This window comes from Eschrichtius robustus, chromosome 1 (genome assembly GCF_028021215.1).
Source record: "Eschrichtius robustus isolate mEscRob2 chromosome 1, mEscRob2.pri, whole genome shotgun sequence".
Classification (NCBI taxonomy): Eukaryota; Metazoa; Chordata; class Mammalia; order Artiodactyla; family Eschrichtiidae; genus Eschrichtius; species Eschrichtius robustus.
In genome coordinates, this window is record NC_090824.1 from 166,502,485 (window position 1) to 166,529,215 (window position 26,731).

Consider the following 26,731-nt stretch of genomic DNA (forward strand, 5'->3'; position numbering starts at 1 on the left):
TCATGGCATAAAGTGCCAAGACACTTCTGCACGTCCCATCAGGATTGGATTAGCGCCATGTGATCAGGAGACCTTTCCTGCATCGTGTTCCCCTGGAGAGCCAACATATTCTGGGATTATAACAAGAGTTCTATTTATACGGTGATGTTTTCATTTTTTTTTAAGTATGTCCATATTTTCTTCTGATACTTCCCCCCCCCCCTTTTTTTTTCAAGTACAAAAGTAATACATGTTTGCTGTAGCAAGTCAGAATAGTCAGAAGGCAAAAGGAAAAGTGTTTTCTTTTTAAAACACCACAGCGGGGTCATCTATTCTGATCAAATAGCAACAAGGTAAAGAGGGCAGGGATTGGAGTCAGAGCAGGGTTGAGAGCCCAGCTTCTGCACAAGCCAGCTCTGCCAGCTGAGGCAGGTCCCGTTACCTTTCTGAGCCTCATTTTCCTCCTGCATAAAATGGGAACAAGAATCCAACAAACTGACCGGCCTGCTCAGGGTTCTGAGCAGGGGCATCTAGCATTCTATGAAAATCCTCAGGGATTCCTTATGCTGTGAACTTTAGGTCAGGAGAACTGTACTGTCATGATGCAGAATATAATTGAACAGTTCCAACCAGAAATGGAACACCATACTATAATGATAATATATCCTCGACCTATTTAGCACTTTCAACTTACATCACACAAGGTTGAGGGCAGGACTCTACCGTTTCGTCATCCACCCTCGTTTATGGACGCAGACACTGAGGCCCGGGGAAGTTGCATGGCCACGGCCAAGGTCAGGCAGTCAGGAACTGCTGGTCTCCTGACTGCTCCGCCAGAGCTCTTCCTTTCTTCCCGCCACCCTACATTACATGCAGATTCAAACCAAAGGTTCTGCTTTATATGACAAGTCTAGCTGACTTCCTTACAGGCCATGTTGCTCTTCCTCTGGGCTTCCTGTCTCTCACTGTGCCCATTCTGGGCTTGTATCCTTTCAAAGTAATATTTCATCACTAATACACTATACGATTCTAACAAGCCACGGCAGCCAGTCCCATGGGCGTGTATGAGCAGCCCATGTGCCAACAACTCCCAAATTCCCATCCCAGCCTTGGACTTTCCTCTGGGTTCTAAACTCTTTTTTTTCCTACCATCTGCTTAACATGTCCTCTGACAGTTTAACAGGTATTTCAGAATTTATGCCATCAAACAGTACTCTTGATTCCCCCCAATAAAATCTATTCCTCCCAGGCTTCCATACTTTGGTAGCTGCCATCATCACCCACTCATTTGCACAAGCGAAAAAAACAAACAAAACAAAACAAACCCGTTATCAAGGAGTTAGGAACGCAGGCTCTGAAGCCAGAATTCCTGGATTCATGTCTCACGTCTGTCCCTGGCCAGGTGCATAATTATGGGCAAGAAGGGGCGCCTCTCTGTGGACTGGCTTACCCATCCATTGGACGGTTATTGCGCTAGGACCTACCTCACAGGGTTGCTGTAAGACTAAGTGTGGTAATAACTGTAAAGCTCTCAGGAAAGTGCCTGCCAGGATAAGCCCTCCGATCTGGATTCCTCCTTCTCTCTGATTCTCTCGCGATTCGCCCCTTCTCTCTCCTCCTTCTCTCTTCTCACATCACGTCCGATTTATCAGCAATTCCCATTGGCCCTACCAGAAGATATCCCAAATCCATCCTCTTCTCTCCATCTTCACTGCCACCGTCCTAACGTGACCACCATTCCCTCTTGCCCGATTACCACACCCACCTTCCTCACTGGGCCTCCATAATCCACTTCCACACAATAACCAGGTAGGTTTTTTGAAAATATAAAATGGATCAGGGCACTCACCTACATAAAACCCTCCTAGGACTCTGCACTGCTTTTTGAAACAATTTTTTTTTAGTTAAAAAAAAAAAAAGGATTTATTTTTTTTAGAGCAGTGTTAAGTTTACGAAAAATTGCCCAGAAAGTACACAGTGTTCCTGTAGGCGCCACTCACGGTCTATCCTATTACTAACATCCTGCATTAATGTGGCACATTCTTACAATTGATAAATCAATACTGAGACATTGTGATTAAATTCCACAGGTTACATCAGGGTTCGCTCTCTGGGTTGCATATTCTACGGGCTTTGACAAATGCATCACATCATGTATCTACCATTATGGTGGCATGCAGAGCAGTGTGTCACTGCCCTTAAAAGCCCTGGACCCGCCCACTACTCCTCCCCAAGGCTTTGCATTGCTTTTTCAAAATAAAGTCCAAATTCTTTACCGTGTCCGGAAAGACTTACATGATTTTGCCCCTCTTAGTCTTCCCTTTCCTGAACAAGCCAAGCCCACGTCCCTCTAAGGCTTTTGTCCAAGCTGTTTCCTCTTCCAGGAATTTCCCACTTCCAGATCTTCCTATGGCTGTCTCCTTCCTGCCTTGATATCCTAAATGTGGCCTTTCCTCTCCACCCAGTCTACACTAGGCCTCAGCTACTCCCCATCACGTTTCCTTTTTTTTCTTCATAGAACTCGTCACCATCTGAAGGTGTCTTGTAGTCTATTCGGTCTCTAGTCTGTACCTCTGTGCCCCATCTACAGTCAAGCACCCCAAACAGGAATTCACCAGCTTTGTTCACCGCAGGGTCTCTAGCCCTAGGACATGCACGTTCCAGAAGGGCTCAGTAAACACTTACTGAATGAATCAACCCCAAACCGAATGAATAAATAAATGACTAATGCCATGTAATGAGCTTCTACACTCATTTGTATTTTAGCATTTACAGAGAGCTCTGGCAGACATTTTCTTCATCTAATTTATGTGATTAGGCTCAGATTTAGATGGAACTTAAAAAACATATTCACACCCTCTCTCCTAGTTCCTCAACATCACTGATGGGGACAGAGTGAGAATGTTCTCTGCAAGGGAAAAGAGTTTATTTCTGAGAGCACCAATAACCCTTTGGATTGGACAAGCGGAGTCACGTGGTTTAATTCATAGCTGTGGGATGAAGAAAAACACTTGGAGATACAGAACCTTGACTGATGAATAATAGTAACAACTGGGACTTCCCTGGCAGTCCACTGGTGAGACTCTGAGCTTCCACTGTAGGGGACACAGGTTCGATCTCTGGTTGGGGAACTAAAATCCCTCATGCTGTGTGGTGCGGACAAAAAGAGTAATAATAATAATAATAATAATAATAGTACCAACTGTCATTTGTGCAGCACTTGCTGTGAGCCAGACTCTGCACTAAGTACTGACAACACAGCATCTATCTCCCAGCTCTACTCGTAGGGTTGGTGCCATTCCTTATCCCTATTTTCCGGACAAGGAAGGGAGAAAGAGGAAGCATGGGCCTGTAAAACGGCTTTCCCGAGGCACGGAGCCAGCCTTTGAACCCAAGGTTATCTGACAACAAAGTCCAGGCAATCCTGGCCCTTGGAATAAACGTTGAATGAATAAACCATGCCAAGTTGGGCAATCTGGAAATCCCTACCCATCCCCGGCAGTGCAGTCACATGGGTGGGAGGTTGAGAAAGGGTTAAACACCAAACCAGGAGGGAAGGATTGGTGTCTGGGCGGTGCTTTTACAAGGCCAGGATCAGGATGGTTTGCACAGCATGCTTCCCCTCCACCAGGCCACAAGAAAAGGCCAGGTATTAATGAATGACACGCCCAGGGGGAGGAGAGGGCGCTGGGGATGTTTCCACTCAGTAAGATTTTGGCAGGAACCGTGTGTTCGGTCCAAGGATGTAGAGACAGTCAAGTGCCCCGTCTTTTCTGGCTCTTACAGGATGTGGGAGCTCCCCCAGCCGGGGGGCCCGGCCCCCTCCAGAGCGTGTTCACACAGGACAAGGGGCGAGCCGAGGTGGAACAAGCCTGGCCAGCCGGGGAGGCTGCCAGTACCCCTCCTGCACTCCTTCTGCCCACACAGTTATCTGAGGAACGCCGCTGCCTGCCTTGCATCAGAAAGCAACATTTTTAAATTTGAAGAAATCCCTGCTTTCTTTTCTTCATTTGTTATTGTCGTGACATGACTGACTCAATAAGTAAAAATGTTCAGTCCCCGCCCGAGGTCGCAGACTCGTCTGTCTCCCTGGGCTTGAAGTTCCTCCAGACTCTTCGTGCCTTCTCCCACCTCCGCGCCTCGGCACACCCTGCGCTTTCTAACCCCCAGAGCCCCTGCTTCCCGGCCAGCTCTCCTGTGTTTTTCAAGGTTTGGCTCAGAGTCATCTCCTCCAGGAAGTCTTCCCTGACACCTCCCTCCCAACTCGCTGATGGAATCAGGAGCTGCCTTTCTTTTTTGGGGGGGCGGGGTTGGTGGAGAGGAGAATGCAATTTCTTTTTTTTTTTAATTAATTTGTATTGGCGTATAGTTACTTTACAATGTTGTGTTGGTTTCTGCTGTACAGCAAAGTGAATCAGCCATACGTATACACATATCTCCTCTTTTTTGATTTCCTTCCCACTTGGGTCACCACGGTGCATCGAGTAGAGTTCCCAGTGCTATGCAGTAGGTCTTCATTAGTTATCTATTTTATACCTGGTATCAAGAGTGTATATGTATTGATCCCAACCTCCCAATTCCTCCCACACCCCACATTCCCCCTTGGTATCCATATGTCTCTACGTCTCTATTTCTGCTTTGCAAATAAGATCAGCTGTACCATTTTTCTAGATTCCACATATATGCGTTAATATACAATATTTGTTTTTCTCTTTCTGACTTACTTCACTCTGTATGACACTCTCTAGGTCCATTTACATCTCTACAAATGACCCAATTTCGTTCCTTTTTATGGCTGAGTAATATTCCATTGTATATATGTACCACATATAGCCAGGACATGGAAGCAACCTAAATGTCCATCAACAGATGAATGGAAAAAGGAGCTGCCCTTCTGTACACTCAAAGCTCTCTCATCTGGGTCTTACCCGGTAACTGTGAGATCCTTGATGCCAGGGACTGTGTCTCCTCTCTCTCTCTCTCTCTCTCTCTCTCTCTCGCCCTACACAGTCCCTGGCACAAAGTGGATGTTAAATACCTGTTAGAGGAAGAGATGAGAAGAAGAAAAGAAACAGGGCAAAAAGGCAGGAGGAAGGAGGGAGAGAAGGACCTTTGTGGTCAGATGCATAGCCGCAGATATAATATAGACGTAGAGACAGACGGATATAACTGACTGCATGCCCAGGTATGCGTATGCGCACCACCGCAGGGTATGTGCGGGAAGAGCACTGGTCCAGGAGTCCAGAGGCCTGAGCTCTTACCACGAGGCTGCCGCTGACTGGCTGTGTGACCTGGGGTAAGCCACGCCCCCTTCTGAGCTGCAGATGTCTCCTTTGTAACATGTGTGATTATAAGAGTTAAATAAGAATGCTGTCACTGCCTGACGTGCGGTGGTGTTTCCACAAGTATCAGCGCTGCCTTCCTTCAACAGCACTCCGCCCGCGATGCCCCAGACGCCATCCACAGTGGGAAGGACAGAATGCAGGGTGCAGGAGCCAGAAGCCCCTGCGTCTGGACCCTCTCCATTTCCATCTCATTCCATCACAGCTGTTCAGACACTCGAAACGTATCCGCCCTACACTGCACGGTACCCATTTTGGTTGCTTCTGTGTCCATTTTCCCAGTGACAGATGCACGTACTGGCTCCAATTCCTGGACCCGTTTGGACTGCATCAGGAAATATACGGCAGCCCCAGTGAAAACAGCTTGGTCCCTATCACCCTGACCCCGTGGGGACCCCCCCGTGAGGCCCTAGGACACACGAGTGTATACAGAGCCTTGGCATGTTTCTCCCCGCCACCCAAGGGTCCAGTTCCCATGAAAGGGCACCTGCTCCATCTCCTCCATCCTGGCCTGTGCCTAAACCCACTGACAGACCCCAGAGCCCCAACCTAAGCCCACGCCCAGTCTGCACCACTAACTATATCTGCTTCCCCTCAGCCCCCCAAAACCTTCTCCTTGGGGCTGTTCCCTTCTCCCAAAACCCCAGCCAAAATCTGCACTTGAACCCATTGTGAGGCCTCCCCAGCAGAGTTGGGGGCCTTTACCACCAAGGGTTCTGCCCGCACGGCCAAGGCAGGACAAAGCAGCTTCTGTACTTTATTAAACCAGGCCCTTAAATCTAGTGACATGTTATATATTACCAGGAAAAGCTGAAAGCAACTGAGAAGGGGCATGGAAGAGTTTTCTGGGGTGAGAATAATGTTCCCACCATGCTAAGAGTTTGTCTTACACAGGTGTATCTGTTTGTCAAAATTAATCGAATCGTACACATAAGATACGTACATTTCACTGTGTGTAAATTTTACCTAAAAGAAGAAGAGTAGTCAAATCCTGAACTTGATTTAATTACATACATGCTGAACTGTTTAGAAGTGAAGTGCAGTGGTGCCTGAAACTTATTTGGAAATGGATTCAAAAAATAAGACGGATGCATGGGTGGATGGATAGAGGGGTGGATGGTCATGAGAGAAGGCAAATGAAGTGTTACTTGTAGAAGCTAGATAGTGGGTATGTGCTTGTTGACTACAGTTCTTTCCACCTTCCTGTGTGCTTGAACGTTTTTAATAATAAGGTTTTGGAAAAAATACAACCGAAAGCAAGCTAAAGAGTCGATAATGTGGGGGCCATAACGGTGATGGTTCTGAAAACTTTGCAGGAACTGAGAACCCTAACCCCAAGTGGAGACGACAGCACGGGAATCAGTCTGTATGTACCTCAGGATCACTATTGTTATTTTTCAGCCACATGCTAAGAACTCAAGCTTTAGAATGAAACAGACCTGCCCTGGGTTCAAATCTCAGTCCTGCCACTCACCATTTGCATAAGCTCGCCAGGCCTCATTTCTGCTCACCTGTGCGATAAAGACAAGGCATTGGCCTCATAGGGTTGTGGGGGGAAGATGCAGTGAGTCAGTGCCCATCAGGGTCCTAAATCAGCGCCTGGCGCTGAAAGCGCCCAGGTGGAGGGAGGTGCTAGTATTTGCAGGGAGATTTCCAGGAGGCACCCTCGGGGGTTGGCCACCAGATGTGGGGAACAGAGAGAACCGGCTGACACACGGAGACAGGGCTGTTGAGACCTGGCCTCACCAGCAAAATCTCTTTTCCCCTGAGCTAACAAGTCACCAGGATGATTTTTTAAAAGATTCTGCAAGGAAAACAGACTGATGGAAGGAGGCTTACAAAGCTCACAGTGACAAAGTTAAGCTCGTAAGATTTGAGACAGTTCTCTTTTCTCATCCTTATTCTTCAGCATGCTGCCCTCTTTACCTAGAGCTTGCTTCCCTACCTCTGCACCCGACCTCACTCCCACACACCTGCACACAGCTCAAAGGGCACCTCCTCAGAGAGGCCCACCCTGACCACTAGACTAGGCCGGTTCCCTGGTTAGAGCCTCTCATAGCAACTAACCCTCTTTGGTCTGTCATACAGAGTGAAGTCAGTCAGAAAGAGAAAAACAAATATCGTAAATTAACGCATATGTGTGTGGAATCTAGAAAAATGGTACAGATGAACTTATTTGCAAAGCAGAAATAGAGACACAGATGTAGAGAACAAACGTATGGACACCAAGGGGGCAAAGTGGGGGTGGGATGGATTGGGAGATTGGGACTGACACATATACACTGCTATGTATAAAATAGATAACTAATGAGAACCGACTGTATAGCACAGGGAACTCTACTCAGCGCTCTGTCGTGACCTAAATGGGAAGGAAATCCACAAAAGAGGGAATATATGTATATGTGTGGCTGATTCATTTTGCTGTACAGCAGAAACTAACACAACATTGTAAAGCAACTATACTCCAAAAAAAAAAAAACTAACCCTCTTGTCATTATACTGATGCCTGTATGATTGTTTATCTCAAGTCTCCCGTCAGATCATCAGAGGCCAGCGCGATGCCTGAAGCGCAGACTGCTGCTCTAAATAAATAATCTGTTGAGAATGAATTCCAAGTGTCTGAGATAGTGACTTCACTCTTTGTAGACTGAAAAATAAATAGAAAATTGGTGGTGGGGTGGGAAAGGCAATAAAATAAAGCCAGCTACATCCATGCCTGTCCCAGGCAACATTATATAGCTCTTTACCATTAAAGACGGATGGCAGCGTCCAATGTGGTTTTACTTTGTTTGGGGGAGAAGAGCAGGGGTGAGGCGGGAGAAGCATACAGCAGAATTCTCCTCAAACCCCAGCCCCTGCCCTCCAGCCTACACAGACCCTCCCTCTGCATCTCACAGGCCCAGCCCCTCCCTGCTGACAGCTGGCCATGGGCACTCACAAGGGCCCCCAGTTATCTTGACTCCATTTTCTGCCGGAAGGAGCGGAGGCACCTGTGGGGGAGACCACGTGGCCCAACTATTGCTGAGGGTACAACCAACCACCTTGTCACGTGCTCAGAATCTGCACATGGGGAAAGGCAGTGCTGGAAGGTTTCTTAGAGACCGTCTCTCCTTAACACCTTGCATCCACCTTACAGACAGCGACAGTGAGTCCTGGATACGGGAAGGGGCTTATCCGAGGTCGCAGTGGTGTGTACGAATGTAACTGGACAGGTGTCCGTGCATTGAAGCCCCAACCTTCCAGCTGCTGCACTCAGAGGAAAGAAGGGACTTGATCACCGTCGAGGAGTGATGCTGTGGGTTGCTGCCCCAGGACTGAGCACTCATTCCCACAGCTGGCACACAGGCTGCCTGGGACAGCTCAGAGCGGAGCCTCTCTCCAGGACTTACCCTCAGCTGAAGGCAGCGGCCTCTCCCCAGGGCAGCCCACATGCAGTGATGGGTCATTGCAAGGGCACAAAGCCCCATGGGCTCGGCTGCAGTGGCTGAGGCTTGTGTTGGAGCCGTGTCACAGCCCAGCTCCTCCCTCGGTCCGGTTCTGCTTCCCTCACCCCTCCCAGGAGCCCAGGGACACTCTCCAGTGAACTTCCGACACATACCAGGGAAACCCAACCAAAGATGGTGATGCAGCCAGGGAAAGGAAGTGGCAGGACCCCATGGAAACAAAAAGGAGCAAACTGGTTTCGGCAGACATCAAGCACCTACTAAATACCAGGTCAAGTCCAGTCCTCAGAGATCCCCCAGTGTAAGAAAATGCATCCTGTACTTTACCTCCAAAGCTTGGCCCACCCTCTGCAAGAGAGGGAGGCCATGGCCACTTGGGACCCTCGAGAACTCCTTCTTTCATCCCCAAGGGCTGGGTGCTCTGTGAGGGCCCCTGTGTCACGACCGGGGAACAGGGGAGCAGCTGCTTTCAGGGGAGAAACGTTCTCTGTGTCGCACAGATGCCGCTCGGGCCGTTTCACCAGCTTCATCTCATTTACTGCTTCTATAGTCCTGTGTGGTAGGAATTCATGACCCCTGTTTTGCAGAGGAGGAACCTGAGCCATAGCGAGGTTAAATACCTTTCCCCACACCAACTAGCCTGTTCATCTCAGAGCCAAGATTCCGTCCCCGGTAGCCAGACCCCACAGCCCGGGTTCTTGGCCCCTGTGCTCCACTGCCTTTCTTCAGAATTCAGAGAATTCTTTAACAGAACCTAACCAAGTGGATCCCAGGGCTCTAGCCATCTCTGCCATCTCTTCCTGGAGCAGAAAAAGTCAGAATGTGCCTTTGACTTGCCTTACTCTCCTTTTTAAAGAAAACCACGTGTTTATTCTCTTATGCCAAAGTTACGACAGAGCTGAAGTTTTGCCAAGTGTTGACTTTAAAAGCTGGGCTGAGGGGTTAAAATCCTTTTCCCTGATGCCTGTTTGTTTATGCTTCCGGAGCAAAAGAAGGAGGTTGTCGTAAGAAACGATCTGATCCACGCGGCTGTACCTGCAGCAAGGCAGGGAGTCTGGCCAGGGTACCTGGCGCCCCTCCCAGGGCTCAGATCCATGAGGCTCAGGGGGCCCCCCGCTCCAGAGACCTGCTTCCCGGTCTCCCCCAGGTGCTGAGCAGCTCTCCCTTCTGTTCTGCATCCTGCTAGAAGCGGAGCCCTGCCATGGGGACCCTGACAGCTTTGGGCATTTAGATATTGCTATTCCCCACCCCTGGGCGTTGCCAGGACCACTCACAGAGGAAGAATGGGCAGGTAGAAAGCAGCTGCCCTGGCCAGGGCTCACCCTCATCCCCCTTGGGGGGTCCTGTGATACACCCACCTCTCACCCCTCCGCCAAGCAGCCTAGTGAGCGTTCAGCCAGCCTCTGTGAGGACAACACAGACAGACTGGGAGGGACTGTGTCCCGCTGCACCACACACGTGCACACACACAGACACACACACACCCACACCACACACAACACACCACACGGCATAACCAAAATTATGCTTCCCTAGGCTTCCACCCCTCGGAGAGGGTGTCAAAAAAAAAGTCAAACCCTCCATCCCCACCTCCCCGTGAAGCCCCTGAGAAGCAGCCTCACTCACCATTCTCCCTTCGGGGGAAGAGTCTCTTCTGCAAACTCATGACGGGGGCTCCAGGGATGAGGGAGAGCCGTGACCGGCCCCTCCTGAGTCTGGATCAAGAAGTCGCCGGGGATCAACGGCAGCTTCTAGGGCTGGGAGTATTTGAATGGGAGTTAAAATTACAAAGTAACTCCTCATTAGAACTGTTTTTCCTCGGCAGGGAGGGAGGGAAAAAAATCCCTTTCCCTCTGCCAGCAAATCTTTAACATCTCCAAACGGTCGCGTCCAACTCCTGCCCTCCTTGCGAAGCAAATGTGTAGAAGGCGATGTTATTTCACTGAATCAAGCCCTCAGATCATAAGCCTTTTCCGGTACCACAAACAGAAATGTAAAACCTCAAACTTTCCCTTGGCCTCGGAGTCTGTTGTGAGCGGGCAGAACACGACGCTGTCTGAGATCGAATGTATGGGAAATGTGCTAAACTTGTTAGATCATCCCAAGCCCTCAGCGCGGCTTTCCCCCTCCCCACCCTACATCTTTTTCTCTTTTTAATGGGTTCTGGTGTGTTTATGTAATTGCGAAGGACAAACACAACACCTCCAGTCCTTTTGCCCGAAGTCGAAGTGATTCATTTTCTCCTTTACACACGCCGCACACAAACACAGTGCCTGTTTAATCCAAGTGAAAACGCCTTTCATAAAATCTGCAAAGGGCTGGGGCAGGGCGAGGCGTGGTGAATGCAGCCTGTGTCCTGAGAAGGGCAGTTGGGCTTGGGGGAAGGTGGAGGCTGAGTCTATAATCAAGACAAACAGAAGGTGCTCTGACTCCCGCCCACGTCAGGACAAGGAGGGATGAAAGAAAAGGGGGCTCAAGCCCTGGGTAACTGGGCTATAAAACGTTTGCAGCCTGCTCTACCCAACTTCCCCTTGCTAGCCTTCCCATACCAGGGGGATTTATTTTTAGACTTGGACAAGATGTACTATTATTTTAAATGACCAGTTTGATTGCTGGGTTAAATAAATCCTTGGATTCCCCCACCAAAAAGACCAAAAGAATATACAATAAGTGGGCAAAGACTCAGAGCTGAAAGCTGCAGAAGAATGTGATGGCTTTCGGGACGCAGCAACGTGAGAGCAGACTGAGGGGAAAGGCTGCTCTGTTTGATAGAGAGGGAAAAAGTCACCAGGGAAGCAAGCGTGACAGAGCCTGGTCCAGTGCCTGGGTCACCTGTCCCCTGCCAAGTGGCCCAGGTCTTCCAGGGATGGGCCCCTGCCATGGCTGCCTCTGGCCCCCTGACCAATGTCACTCTCACCATTCATAGTCTCGAATCACCGTCACTTGATCAAAGCACCTCCAGGTCACTGTGACCACTCTACCCCTCCCCCACCTCCTCACCCCTCACATCCCTTAAATAATCATTTCTCAGGGCAGTGCTGCAGGTGCCAGAAAAACCTCTGCTATCAGCACCTGGAGTCAGAACAGCTCCCTGAGAGTCATCCTTACCCCAGGATGAGGGTTGGGATCCAGAGCTGGCACTTCTCTGCTGCCTGCTCTACTTCGCTTTGAATAACCACCTAACTGCCTAGGTCATGAACCTGCAGGATGCTGCAGCTATACTATGCATGCAGAACTATGAGGGCCAGAAACGGGCCTTGCATTCTAGTGGTACCCAGTAGCAGCAACAATGGGAAGCCGGCTAGATAAATAGGGGAATACTTTGCAGAAATTAAAATGATGTAATAAAGTAAGATTTATTGTCATAGAAAGATATCTGCTTTACATTTTCAAGTGAATTAAATCAGGTTACAAACACAGATAGTGTAGTATGATCCATATATATGAAACAAGATTAAATTTGGAGACCTAAACTTGAGGGATTTCTTTTTTCTTCATGAGCTTCCCAACATCCATTGAGCTTTCCAATATCCATTATGTTATCCCCACAGGTCAATGAACAGTAATAGCTTCCAATCTGTATCACCTATAGGATGATAGAAACATTTTTAAATTTAAAAAAAATTGTTTTTTTAAGTCAAGTCATTGGCTTTGGAACTCCTAAGTAGACTTTGTTAAATCAATAACAAAAACTATACTTTTGAAAGTCATAGCTTTTGATCATATGAATTAAGCCTTTGACAAAGGAGTTATTATTTGACTGGTAAGCAGAATAATTGTCCCTCCAAAGGTGTCCACGTGCTGTTCTCACGGACCTGTGAACTTGTTATGTTACATGCAAGGGGGAATTAAGGTTGCAGATGGAATTAAGGTTACTAATCAGATGAGTTTAAAATAAAGGGATTATCCTGGATTGTCCAGGTGGGCCCAATAAAATCACAAGGGTCTTTAAAAGTGGGAGAGGGAGGCAGAGGAGGAGGTCAGAGTTAGAGAGAGTCTTGAAGAAGCTACACTGCTGTCTTTGATGATGGAGAAGGGGGCTACAAGCCAAGGATGTAGGAGGCCTTCAGAAGCTAGAAAAGGCAAGGGAAAGGATTCTCCCCTCCAGTCTCCAGAAAGGAATGTTAACTCTGCCAACACTTTTTTTTTTTTTTTTTGGCTGGGTTGGGTCTTCGTTGCTGCGCGCAGGCTTTCTCTAGCTGTGGAGAGCAGGGGCTACTCTTCGTTGCGGTGCGCGGGCTTCTCATTACTGTGGCTTCTCTTGTTGCGGAGCACAGGCATGCAGGCTTCAGTAGTTGCAGCACACGTTCTCAGTAGTCGTGGCTCACGGGCCTAGTTGCTCCGCGGCATGTGGGATCCTCCCAGACCAGGGCTCGAACCCGGGTTCCCTGCACTGGCAGGCAGGCTCTTAACCACTGTGCCACCAGGGAAGCCCTCTGCCAACACTTTTGATTTTAGCTCAGGGAGACCCATTTTGGACTTCTGACCTCCAGAACTACATAAGATACTTCGTATTGTTTTAAGTTCCTAATTGTGGTGATTGGTTACAGCAGCAATAGGACCTAACACATTTGGATTTGTTTTTATTTTGTTTGTTTCTTCAATGCCAGAAGCTTGGCTTTGGTTACAAAGAGCAAAGCCTGGAGGATACAAAGCACAAAATTTATACCATAAACCCACAGATTTGGGGAAAACGTATGAAGACATAAGAGAAGCTATTTTCTTATTTAAAAGATGATGAAAGTCTGCCCAACTGAAGAGAGGATGAGTTTCAAAGACTGCAGGTTGGGGCCTGAGAAGGAGCCCTTCACATCTGCCCCTTCCTGGCTGGCACTGAGACACACAGGTAGTACACCCTGGGGCCAAGACCTAGCACAGAGACCTGTGTCCCACTTTCTACCTGAAATACTGGGAGGAAAGAGCCTCCTTTGACTGTCCTGAGCCAACTCGGAGTGGAAATGTCCACCTGGGAGAGTTAGGCCAAAATCCTGGGACAGTCCCCTGAGTCTCCCATGGGAGGGTGGAGGGTTGGGTAGGAGAGAGTGTAGCTGAAAGTTCCCTGTGCCTTGAAGAGGTACCCAGAATCCCTGAATGCCCCAGCTGACCCAGGAGCTCTGGACAGTCGGGTGTGGAGGAAGCAGAGTGACCTTTGTGATGAGAGAACCAGATACCTCGGCAGCCAACATGGTGGGGATGGAACCTCTCGCACAAAGGAGAGGCTGGCCGGTTCCCTCTACCGTGAATGTCTCAGCGAGGGGACCAAGGACCGTGTGCACCTTCCCCAGCGCCACCGTATCACGTAGAAACCAGTCAGGGAGACCCTCAACTGGCTGAGTAGGTACCCAGAGGAGACCTGAGTAAAATCAGGAGTAAACCAGGAGTGACTAAATTTACTTTGGATTAGCAAAATCAATCTTCTATCAATCATCCACAGACATGGGGGGTTAAGAGTTAAGTTCAACAACAGAGAAATAAGGAAGACTGCATGTTTATACATGACTTTTGTCTGAAAATAGTCTATTAGTAGATGCCAAGATGTAAATAGAGGTTATCTCTGGCTAGTGAGAACAATTATGAGTGCTTTTCATTTCTTTTCTAATTTATTTTTCCAAAAGGAACAGGTTTGTGAACATATACATATATATATACACACATATATATATTTACAGCTCCTTACTCTCAGAAGATACCCCCAGCCCAAGTGAATGAAGAGGGGGTCGAATGGCACAATCGCAGATATAACTGCAAAGTATAAGGGAATATAATGGAGGGGTCTCACATTCGTGGGGGCCTCTTCCCATAAATAAAGCCTTGTCCTTGGTATCCTTCCCCTGCATAAGGTGACTGAGAGGATATCTTTTTGTTGCCCAGGGTCTGCAACAAAGAATGGGGGGGTCCTATCTCCTACTGGTCAAATCATCTGGGGAGAGATGGCACCGCACCCCCACGTTCCAGCTCTCTGTCCTCCTCTTGGCCTCTGCCTCTGCCTCTACCTGCAGTGACCCCGTACTAGGACCCTAGGCCTTTGCCCTTTGCCCTCCACCTCTGCCACACACACACACTTTTAATAAGCCCTCTGGATCACGCTTACTTCAGAGGATAGGGTCGCCTTCCCTGGCTGGTCCCTGTGTCCCCCAGCCCCTCAGGGTTATAGACAAAGACACCTCCAGTTACAGAGTGAGCCCTACCCCGTCCTGAGGCAATTCTGACCAGGCAGCCAGGCTGTCGGAGGCTCAGAGAGCTGGGCTGGTGAGCCCACGAGGACGCTCACTGCTGTGGATGCAGGATCTGCTATGCCTGGATGAGCCCTGAGTCTTCCCAGACCCCATGTATTGGCCGGGTCTGTCAAGCCTTCCTCTTGCTTCTGTTGACTGGCCTGTCCACTCCCTGCTGGACCTGGAGCCTACCCTTGACTGTATGTTCCATCAAATTTAGGGGCAGTTAGCTTGAAGACTGGCCTGTGGCCTGTCCCTGCTCCATTCTTCCAAGCCACACACTACTGCCGCCACCAGGTTCCAGCATGGGCCCCTTCCCAAAGGGGAACAGCCCAAACCAAGTCCAGCTCCCCCAGGCCCTATTACATAATGGATTCGTGGCCTGCAGCAGCCCAGGGACCAACTTCCACAGCCCTCATCCTCCCTTTCCCCTTTGCCTGGGCATCTGGGTTCCCTGCTGATATTGTCAAGTCACATTTAACACCGAAGGGCAAGCTGAGCCATTGTCTGCCGGCATCACCCCAAGGTCACAAACCTCTAACTAAGGCTTTGCCTCTTCATTCTCCACCAGGGCCAGAGCAGCAAGTGGCCTGTTCTATCCTCAGATGAGGTCAGCACTGTCTCCACACGTGCCCACAGATGGGGCTGCCACACTGCATGGAGGGACGTGTGACAGCCTGCATGACAGTGACCCCAAGGGAGCTTGGGGTGGCTCAGTGAAAGCCAGTAAACTATTTTTCAATCTCATGTGTAATCATTAACCCAAATGCCTTTATCCCTGTGGATGGTAGATGCACCTAAAAATCAATTCTCTTGTTCAACCAACCCATTCACTTTAAAACGCTTACTGCCTTTAAATTTTACTTTTGCACTCAGAAAATTATAGAGATGGCTTATTGTGACGATTTCTGATATTTACAATGCTTTATAATTTTTAAACATTCATTTTAAGGGTAAACTGAACCTCCTACAACATCCAAAGAAGAGCAAACATACAGACTAAACTGGGAGATTGGGTGATCAAAAATTTCAGGAAAAAAGTGCTGAAATTCCATCAGGTCACCCGTGACAGAGCTGGAAACCACAGAGCCTGCTTAACTATTAAGCCCCTAACAATGGCAGTCCACACTCATTCTCAGATTGGAAAGAACTACCCTATCGCATATAGCATCCTTTAATCCTCATTGTTCCCCCACCTTTTACAGAGGTGGAAATGGATGCTCAGAGAAGTTGAGAGGCTTGCCTGGGGTCACAGAACTAAGAAACAATGGAGGTGAGGTGTCCGGTATTCTCATGTAAAGGCCAGAAATGTGCCTACTACATGGATAAAGAAGATGTGGTATATACATATACAATGGAATATTACTCAGCCATAAAGAAGAATGAAATCATGCCATTAGCAGCAACATGGATGGACCTAGAGTTTATCATACTAAGTGAAGTAAGTCAGAAAGAGAAAGACAAATGCCATATGATATCACTTATATGTGGAATCTGAAACATGACACAAATGAACATACCTACAAGAAACAAACAGACTCACAGACATAGAGAACAGACTTGTGGTTACCAAGGGGGAGAAGGGATGGGAGAGGGGAGGATTGGGACTTTGAGATTAGCAGATGCAAACTAGTATATATAGGATGGATAAAAAACAAGGTCCTACTATATAGCACAGGGAACTCTATTCAATATCCTTTGATAATCCGTAATGGAAAAGAATATATATATGCACACACATATATATGTATAACTGAATCACTTTGCTGTACAGCAGAAATTAACACAACATTGCAAATCACCTATACTTCAATAAAATATTTTTAAAAAGAAATACACCTGTTACAGTTTCTCAATCAAGAACTAAATAGATAACTGCATCAGCAAAAAGGACCAATCCCTCATGTCCCCAGATGGGAAGGCAGTGATCTTTAGTACCCACTCCAAGCCTTGGGTGGGATAGTCATGGAACCATGAAAGTCGGAGGTGGAAGGGCTTGGGGATGAGCTAATCCACATTTTAGGAGGACCAGATCCCTTTTTTCAAACATCTTACATGGAACATCAGTAGATAAAACAGATCAGAGCAACACCAGTTGTTCTGGTTGAAAGCAGGGTGATCCTGGCCCCCAGCCTCCCCCTTTACTGCTCTTCAGCAGCCCGCTAGAGCTCTGATGAGCACATCTGGAAAACAGCAGTCCTAAAGAAACCCCCTCATCACACACGTGGAGATACTGAGACCTAGAGCAGAAAGGACTGGCTCAAGGACAGAGGATCACAGAAATGTGAGAGTCCTCAGGCCACCCATGCCCACCACTCCTCTGCCCCCAGAATCCCATTCAACCACCCTTAGTGACCAGTCTACTGCACACTAAGATGATCTAGAGAAGCCCATTGATGCCCTGGTCAGTCTCCTTTGTCCATGGGAGCTCCCCAAGCAGGGAGACATCCCAGCAATCACAGAGATGGATAGAACTTGCTTTGGCAATCTTTCACACACTTGGTCCTTGTGAAAGCACATCTGTAAATATCTTATCTCATCTTATATTTTTAATTTATCATAAAATATTTTCTGCAGACCCAGAGGTATAAAGGCTTTATTCTGGAAGACTTTTCCTATCTTATTGCAAAGGTTTTGCAGTGTGTGTGTGTGTGTGTGTGTGTGTGTGTGTGTGTTACGTATACACACGCACACATACATATGTATCAATGTTTACCCACAGCCGATACACAAAATTCCACAAATGTTAAGTTGACTCTATATGAGTCCCCCAAGAGCAACTGAGAAACAAGCACAGGCCACAGGGAAGAAACTCACAATGATACCTGACATCAGGTAGTCAGTTCAAGGCAGCCAGAATTTCCAAAGCACCTGTGCTGATCCAGACACCAGGCTGCGGGGGTACCAGCACAGGTGACTCAAATGCCTGCTCTCCAGCAACATCCTCTTCCGTCCTCACAGGTCTGACCCAAGCCACCTCTTGGTGGGACATGATCATCATCTCAGGGGGCACCAGCATTCACGAGGCCACCCTCCGCCTGCTCCTGCTCCTGTCTCCCTCCCCACAAGCTCTGCCCCCTGTGGCTCCCGTCCTGCTCTTTCTTTGTAATCCCTCCCCAACTCAAGACTGACCATGGATGGACTGAACTCAGTGACCCCCCAAGCTTCAGGGCCCCTGGCTTCACTCCCTGGTCTACAGCTTGTCTTCTCTCTCTCTCTGGGTATAAAGCATGCTTACTCTGCTCTGGGAGCAGACCCTTCACTTCAAGACACTGGCTGCCAGCTGCCCTGATTGAGTTCCATATGATGGTATGATCACCTAGGCTGGGCCTGGACAGTGGGAAATGGAGAGATTATATGCAAGTAATTGTAATGAACAACGAGGAGGAGGAGGAGGATGGTGGTGATGACAGAGATGATGATGGTGAGGATGGTGATGGTGGTGACGATGACAGTGACCACTTCCTGAGTCTTCACTCTGTGTCAGGCACTGTACTAGTCACGTTACATTTGTGACCTGTCTTTTTTTCCCTTTTCTGTTTGTTAAAGCTCTTTTTCTCTTTTTAACTTTTTATTTTATATTGGAGTATAGTTGATTAACAATGTTGTGATCGTTTCAGGTGTACAACAAAGGGATTCAGTTATTCGTATACATGTATCTATTCTTTTTCAAATTCTTTTCCCATTGAGGTTGTTACAGAATATTGAGCAGAGTTCCCTGTGCTGTACAGTAGGTCCTTCAGGCAGGCCTGGTCAGCATCACATTGCAGAATGCTTCATCAAAGCTTGATTATCTCCTCCAACCTAGACGAGAAGGTAGGGAAGAAACTAACAAGTTATCCGCAGATACTAGCGGCCACTCTCTGGCTGGCTGACTGACCAGTGAGCTTCAGCCAGGCGGTCTGCTGTAGCACAGGGAGCAAGAAGGACAGTCACTCCAGCACCAGCCCAGGCAGGGATGCAGGAAGCAATAGGGGACCCAGTGAGTGGGGAGGAGGGGGGACATAGGAATGACTTGGAAACCAGAACCAACATGAAAGCCCCATGGTAAGCCCAGGGGTGTCATGTCTTTGCTCTCCCTTGAGGGGGTGGATAGGTAATAAGCCCACCGTTTGGAAGATCGAGCGAGTTTAGACTTGCAGTGGAGAAATTACTCAGTGGTCCAGCTGGGGAGACCTGGGGGAGGCCGCGGCTCAGTGGGGATGCTGAGACGGAGGCTGACAGAGCGCTAAGCCAGGGAGACAAAGGACCACTGTCTGAATCCCACCTCTCCAGGGGGAACTGGATGTGCTTGGATGGACGCCAACCCAAAAGAGCCCCAGCCTCTACCCAAGGCCAGGTGTCCCCTCCGAGGCAGTCTGAAGTACAGAGAGTTGGCACCAAAGGCCAGAGCTTATTTTCAAGCGAAGCCCAAGAGCCAAGTTGCCACGACCAGACCCCAGGCCAGTGTCCAAAGGGCAGAGTGGGAGGACATCGGGAGCTGAGGACACAGTGCGGGGGCAGACTGGACTGGCTTAAGGGTCTGCAGTGAGCTCAAGGGGGGACAGGAGCCCCAGTGGTAACAACACACTAGACTGGACTTCATGGAGGAGGTGGCATTGAGCGTCACATCAAAGGCAGTCTCAGTCCCTCCAAGGTGCCCTCCCAACTCCTCTCAGGCCACCTCACACCGCCTTCCCCCTACACGGGCCACACAGTCAGGAGAACTACCAGGGAGGCCATCGGTCCCCCTGCCTCTTGGTGGCTATCTCCAGGCCTGTGCTGTCTGCGGTGGGCACAGCACACTGCTCCGCTAGGGCCAATTGTCCCCTGTCCTCTTCCTTCCACTGCTCTAGCCTGACCACCCCACCCTGTGTCCTCAACACCTTAATCATTTGCTGTCCTCGTCCTCTGCGAGGATTCCATTTGCAGCTAAGGAACCAAGGGAAGGGCCCGTATCTGGGCTCTCCTCTCTGTGGCCTCTTGTTGCCATCGTGCTGTTCATACAGCTGCTCCTCGTTTCCACCAGCCCTTCTCCTCCCGTGTGGGTCTCTGAACGGCCTGAGCCCACACCCCATGGTCAGTGGACTCTGCCTCCAAAGGGTCGGCCAACCACTTGCACAGGTGAAACTTCCTATTCACCGAATAGGCAGATAGGGCCCAAAGAAGTCGCTACAGCCCCAGGTCACACCATCAGATGGTCACCACCATGCTGCAAACCTCCCTGAGCCCACGCCAGAACAACAGTCATAAAATCAAAGCTCAGACGCCCTCCATGCTGTTTTCCTCTTGCCGATGCGTTGAGTTTTAATCTGATAACCAGAAAGAGCGGCTTTCATATCTTCCCAAGATGCAGTCAGCATCCGGCAAGCGGCCACTGGATGGGTGCCGAGCTGCCGTCCCCAGGGGCTGTCTGATGGAGAGTGCTGGCGGGGACCGAGACAGGTACACTGCCGTGGGGTGGGTTCGGGGATAAAGCCTAGTCCTGGGAGACGTGGGGGCACAGAATAGGGCACAGACCACGCAGAGCCAGGTTGGAGAGGCTCTGGACCGATGAGCTCACTCTCATCAGGTGAGTTCAGGTGAGTCAGGACGCTGAGCCCGTCTGCACCAGCGGAACCGGCACGCACCGTGGTACGGAGACATGAAACAGGAGAGGTTCAGGAATTATGATCCAGCATATGGAGAATGTTTGTGAAACCGTCTGTGTTTTCTCTCCTGGCACCATTAGCAGATTCCCCATCACCCAAGCCAGATCTACAAGCCGTCCCTGACTCCTTTTCCTTATCTCTACTCTCAATTCAAGTCCTGCCAGTGTACATTCCAAACATCTCTCAAATGCTCCCTGGATTGGACTCTCATACATGTAGCCAGGATACTTCTGGCATCTCAACTTCTCCACCTTCCTCTGTCTTACTCTCCTCAAATTCATACTCTCCCACAGCCGCAGAAATCAAACTGTTATACTCTCTACTTAACGCTCCTCTGAGAACGAACTTATGGTTACCAGGGGGCAAGGGTGCGGGGGTGGGACAGATAGGGAGTTTGGAATTGACATGCGCACACTGCTATATATAAAATAGATAACCAACAAGGACCTACTGTATAGCACAGGGAACTCTGCTCAATATTCTGTTAACAACCTAATTGGGAAAAGAATTTGGAAAAGAATAGATACATGTATATGTATAACTGAATCACTTTGTTGTACACCTGAAAGACTGTTAATCAACTATGCTCCAATGTAAAAAAAAAATTAAAAAAAAAACCACTCCTCTGAGATTCCACATAAACTAGCTGATAAAATCCAAACCTAAGAACAAGAGATGTAAGACCTCCATTATCTGGCCCCTGTGCACCTCTGCAGCCTCAGCCAAGCCCTTACCTGCATCAGACTCCAAACTCCAACGGTACTGAAACTGCGCTCGTTGTCTGCTCCCACCCTGCTCTTTCTCCCCTTCTCCGACTTCACCTAACTCACCCTTTGATTCTCAGCTCAGGCATCAATGTGATGGTGCCTCTTTCCCATGCTGCGGAAGAGCCTCTGCATATTTCTAACGCTGTGCTTTCCAGTGTCCTATAATTATTTGTTTATATGTCCACCTACCCCACGAGGTCATGAGTAGGTTGAGGGCAAGAGCTAGGTCTTAATCATCTTTGCGTCCCCTTATCTAACTCAGTGGCTGACAAACAGTGAGGACTCAAAAGTTTTCTGCACTAATCAAATCACGGCATTGGTGATTGAATGGCACTTCCGGTTACTAAAAGAGTGAAGACAGAGAGAATGGCTGGAATGAGGGGGAAAAGGATGAGTGCAATTTGGACATCTGTTGGCTACAGAGAGTAGAGATGCCTGGTGGGCATTACGGATGCAGGAATCAAGGGTCAGGAGAGAGATCTGGGCTGGGGATAGAAATCCGAGCATCCTAGGTGTAGAGAAAGTAGTCAAAGCCAAGGATTCAGGTTTAAAATAACCTAGAAAATACAATAAGAACAATGGGCTCAGGAGGAAACCTTGGGAAACTCCAACATTTAAGGGATCAGCAATGGAAGAGACATGCAACATCAAGGCCGAGAAGAAACTAAAGAGAGAAATAAAAATTAAGAAAGTTCCAACACAGAAGCCAAGGGGAAAGGAGGGTCCATTTTGTATTTTGTTTAGTCTTCGCTGGCTTTGGGACAAAAGAAATAAACTTCAGGAACCCTTGGCAAATTAAGTTGGCCTCCCATCTTTCTTGGAAGAAAGACTAGCTTTTAGCATCCCCTGGAACCAAACAGCTGTCCTTTCTAGGGTGCTGAGGAGGGGAGTTGGTGGGAGGAACAGATGGACATAACTAAACTGAGGATCTGGTCAGGGATTTGACCAGTTTCCCAAACCTAGTGCTAATCTGTGCAGCCCACAGCCCATTTCCCATAAATTGAAATCCCTGTGTATTTGAACGGAAATATAATCCACGTGTTCATGATTCATTTGCACTTTATGTAACCAAATGTTGGGCTGTCGTTGTTTGATGTCCAAGAGACCATCTGAAGAATCTTTGCAGCCAGAAGTCATCAGTTGCCAAAGAAATGAAAAGGAGACAAGCCTTGGCCAGCCCCATCCCTGATCCAAGGCAGTCAGCAGAGAATGAATAGGTACAATGTGAAAGGCAGCGGCATCCAACCTGCCGGTTATTAGATCAGATCTATGTTCTGTGCCTCAAGCTGGAAGCATCTGATGCTAAACAAGCCACATCAACAAACAGGCAACGCCTGGAGAGGCACTGTCATTTATGTAACTCTTTGGTTACTGTTGAATGTTTAGATTATTTCCAAATTTGATACTATAAAGCTAAAACAAAAATCTTTGTTTATCCGTTTTCGTCCACCTCTCTTATTATTTCCCGATGATAAGTTTCCAGATACAGAATTAATGGATCACAGGAGATAAACATGTTGTTAAATTGCATTTCAGAAAGATTGCACGAAGTTACCCCTTTACACGCAATGCAGAAACTTGTCTTTCTCACCATACTTTCCTAAGCGTTGCGCATTAGCAATGAAATAATACAATGAAATATCAGGAAGTTATTAAAAGCCATGCTTCAAAGATTATTTTACATAGTATGGAAAGCTATTAATTATATAAATATAAAATTGTATAATTGAATGATAATTAAATACAAGCATAAACTCAATTTTATTTAAATTATCAATATTATGTAGGTGTGATGTATATTATATCAGACAGAATAGCAGTTTCAGTATATGAAAAGGTGCTCAACATCACTAATCATCAGGGAAATGCAAATCAAAACCACAACAGGATATCACCTCACACCTGTTAGCATGGCTAGTATCAAAACGGCAAGAAGTGACAAGTGTTGGTGAGAATATGGAGAAAAGGGAACACTTGTGCACTGTGTGTGAGAATGTAAATTGGTACAGCCACTGTGGAAAACAGTACGGAGATTCCTCAAAAAATCAAAAGTAGAACTACCATATGATCCAGCAATTCCACTCCTGGATATTTACCCAAAGAAAACAGAAACACTAATTTGAAAAGATATGTGCACCCTTATGTTCACTGCAGCATTATTCACAATAGCCAAGATATGGAAACAACCTAAGTGCCCATCGATGGATGAATGGATAAAGAAAAGAAAATGCTATGTTTTTATATATATTATATTACACACATATGTATTTCATTTCATTGAGAGATATAGATAGATATAGATAGATAGATACATACATACACACAATGGAATATTATTCAGCCATGAAAAAGAATGAAATCTTGCCATCTGTGACAACATGGATGGTCCTTGAGGGCATTATGCTAAGTGAAATAAGTCAGACAAGAGAAAGACAAATAGTGTATGATTTCACTTATATGTGGAGCCTGAAAAAACAGCAACAACGCAAAAGAACCCCCAAGCTCGTAGTTACAGAGAACAGATCAGTGGTTGCTAGAGGTGGGCAGCCAGGGCGGCGCAGGGAGGAGGAGCAAAATGAGTGAAGGGAGTCAAAAGGTATAAATTCTAGTTATAAATAAGTCATGGGGATGTAATGTATGGCGTGGTGGTTAAGGTTAATAACACTGCATTGCACATTTGAAAGTTACGAAGACCAGATTTCAAAAGTTCTCAACACAAGAAAAACAATTCTGCAACTAGGTCTGATGTTGGATGTTAACTAGACTTATTGTGGTGATCATTACACTTGTGGTGATCATTTCACAATATACGCAAATATTTAATCCTTATGTTGTGCACCTGAAACTAATGTTGTACATCAACGGTACCTTAATAAAAAGAAATTTTTTTAAAGAATAGCAGTTTCAGCTGCAATAGCAAAATCAATCCTCAACTCTCAGTATCTTAACCGCAGTGGAAGTTTATTTCTCATCAACACAAAATCTGATGCAACTCAGGCCCCTCTCCAGGCAGTACTTTCCAAGTGGTGACTTGGGGGGGGGGACCCTGGCTGTCTCCTTCGTCTCCACCATCTCAACATGACGTGTGCAGAGTTCCAGAACAGAGGACCAGGGGGCACAGGTGTGCCACATCTTCATCCATTCATCCGTCGATGGACGCTCAGGTTGCTTCCATGTCCTGGCTATTGTAAATAGAGCTGCAATGAACATTGTGGTACATGACTCTTTTTGAATTATGGTTTTCTCAAGGTATATGCCCAGGAGTGGGACTGCTGAGTTATATACAGAATGAAGTAAGTCAGAAAGAGAAAAACAAATACCGTATGCTGACAGACACATATATATGTAATCTAAAAAAAAATGGTTCTGATGAATCTAAGGGCAGGACAGGAATAAAGACACAACCGTAGAGAATGGACTTGAGGACATGGGGGTGGGGGATAAGGGGAAGCTGGGACGAAGTGAGAGAGTAGCATTGACATATATACACTACCAAATGTAAAACAGATAGTGGGAAGCAGCCGCATAGCACAGGGAGATCAGCTTGGTGCTTTGTGACCACCTAGGGGGGTGGAATAGGGAGGGTGGGAGGGAGACGCAAGAGGGAAGGGATATGGGGATATATGTATACATATAGCTGATTCACCTTGTTATACAGCAGAAAATAACACACCATTGTAAAGCAATTATACTCCAATAAAGATGTTAAAAAAAAAAAAAAAAAAGAGGGCATAGAGATTTATACATGGGTTCCCAGTGAATTCAAGGTTCTTTCCTCATCGCGAAGGAATTCAGAGACGAAGTGATAGATGAGAATCAGATTTATTTAGAGAGAAACACTCCACAGACAGAGGGTGGGCCATTTTGGAAGGCAAGAGGCAAAAGGCAAGAGGCTTCAAAATATAGCGTGGTTAATTTTTATGGGCTGGGTAATTTCGTAGGCTAATGAGTGGCAGGATTATTCCAATTATTTGGGGGAAGGGGCAGGGATTCCCAGGAATTGGGCCACCACCCACTTTTTGGCCTTTTATGGTTGGCCTCAGAACTGTCATGGCACTGGTGGGTGTGTCACTTAGCTTATGCTAATATATTACAATGAGCGTATAATGAGGCTCAAGGTCCACTGGAAGTCAAATCTTCCACCTTCTCGGACCTAGTTGGTTCTCACTATCTTCATCATGTACTATGGCTATGTCATTCTTTTAAAGGTTGTGCCCTGCCCCCTTCCCTCCTGTTTCACATGGGCTTTTCAATGCCTCAGGCCAGACGTGACACATGTCATTTTCATTCATGATCTATTGCCTAGAACTTACCCTCTGACCATGCCCAACTGGCGGGCAGCTAGAAAGAACACAAGGATATTCAGTGAGCATTCAATGTCTCAGCTACAGTCTGGTCACCAATATCCTTTTTCTCCCTCCTTCCCCAACAAGAAAACACTCCCAATCCATGGACGATGACCCACAGTCCCACTGAGTCTCAGCCCCCAGCTCAAAAGATCAGAATCTCCAGCAGATGCACAGAGGTCCTTGTATCGAGCCAGATGTGGCTGCCCTTGGCCCAGAGAAGCATCCTTCTAGAGCAGGGTCAGCAAACTTTTTCTTAAGGGCCAGAGAGTAAATATGTTAGGCTTGTGGGCCATAAGGTCTCTGTTGCAAGTATTCAACTCTGCCATTGTAGCGCAAAAGCAGTCACTGACTATCTGTAAATGAATGGGCATGGCTGTGTTCCAATCAGATTTTATTTACAAAATCAAGCAGCAGGTTGGATCTGACCAGTGGCTTTTGCCAAATGCTGATTTAAAAAGTCAATTTAGCTGCCCTCTACACACCTAGTATTCAATAGCCATAGCATTCCCATTCAAAGAGGAGAAAAATGGGAGGAACCCAGTACTCATTGGTCCATAGAAATTCTGAAATCCTACTGGACAGCCATTGTGAAGACTTCCAGCCTGAGGATGGGGGTTGTTCCCTGACTAGCCCTCTATTCTGCGCTCAGGAGGGCACTGCAATTATTTACTGCTCTTGAAGGACCCCTTTTGGAAAGTTCTTCATTTTCCATTGCCTCCTTGGCCACATCTGAAGTAGACTTTGGAAAGTATGTCCTCCTTGGGGGCTGCATAGCTTTCTCAGCCTGTTTGCTGCCTGTAGATGGCTGGAGCTTCAGGGTTAAAGGTCTCAAGCAATCACAGGATTTTTAAGGCCAGGGTTCTCTTTTTGGCAGTGTGACTCTCAGACTCAGTAGTCAGTTTCCAGTTTCATCTTCCAGGAACCACACCCGTTGTTTTTTCAAGACTTGGTTCCTAGATCTGCTTTCTTTCTTTATTTCACGTCCCCAAGCCTCTTTCACTCAATA

At 47.4% G+C, this 26,731-nt stretch overlaps 1 protein-coding gene across 2 annotated transcripts in view; it reads right to left on the reverse strand.

The window, feature by feature from the left end:
- The window catches only part of IL16 (interleukin 16), a 104,304-nt gene extending 93,640 nt beyond the window's left edge, over window positions 1-10,664 (reverse strand). For both annotated transcript variants that reach the window (XM_068558885.1, XM_068558875.1), the window contains exon 1: window positions 10,391-10,664. In XM_068558885.1, coding sequence (XP_068414986.1) covers window positions 10,391-10,430 — 40 coding nt within the window. In that variant the 5' untranslated portion in view covers window positions 10,431-10,664. The remainder of the gene's footprint in view (window positions 1-10,390) is intronic.
- Window positions 10,665-26,731: the final 16,067 nt, after the last annotated feature.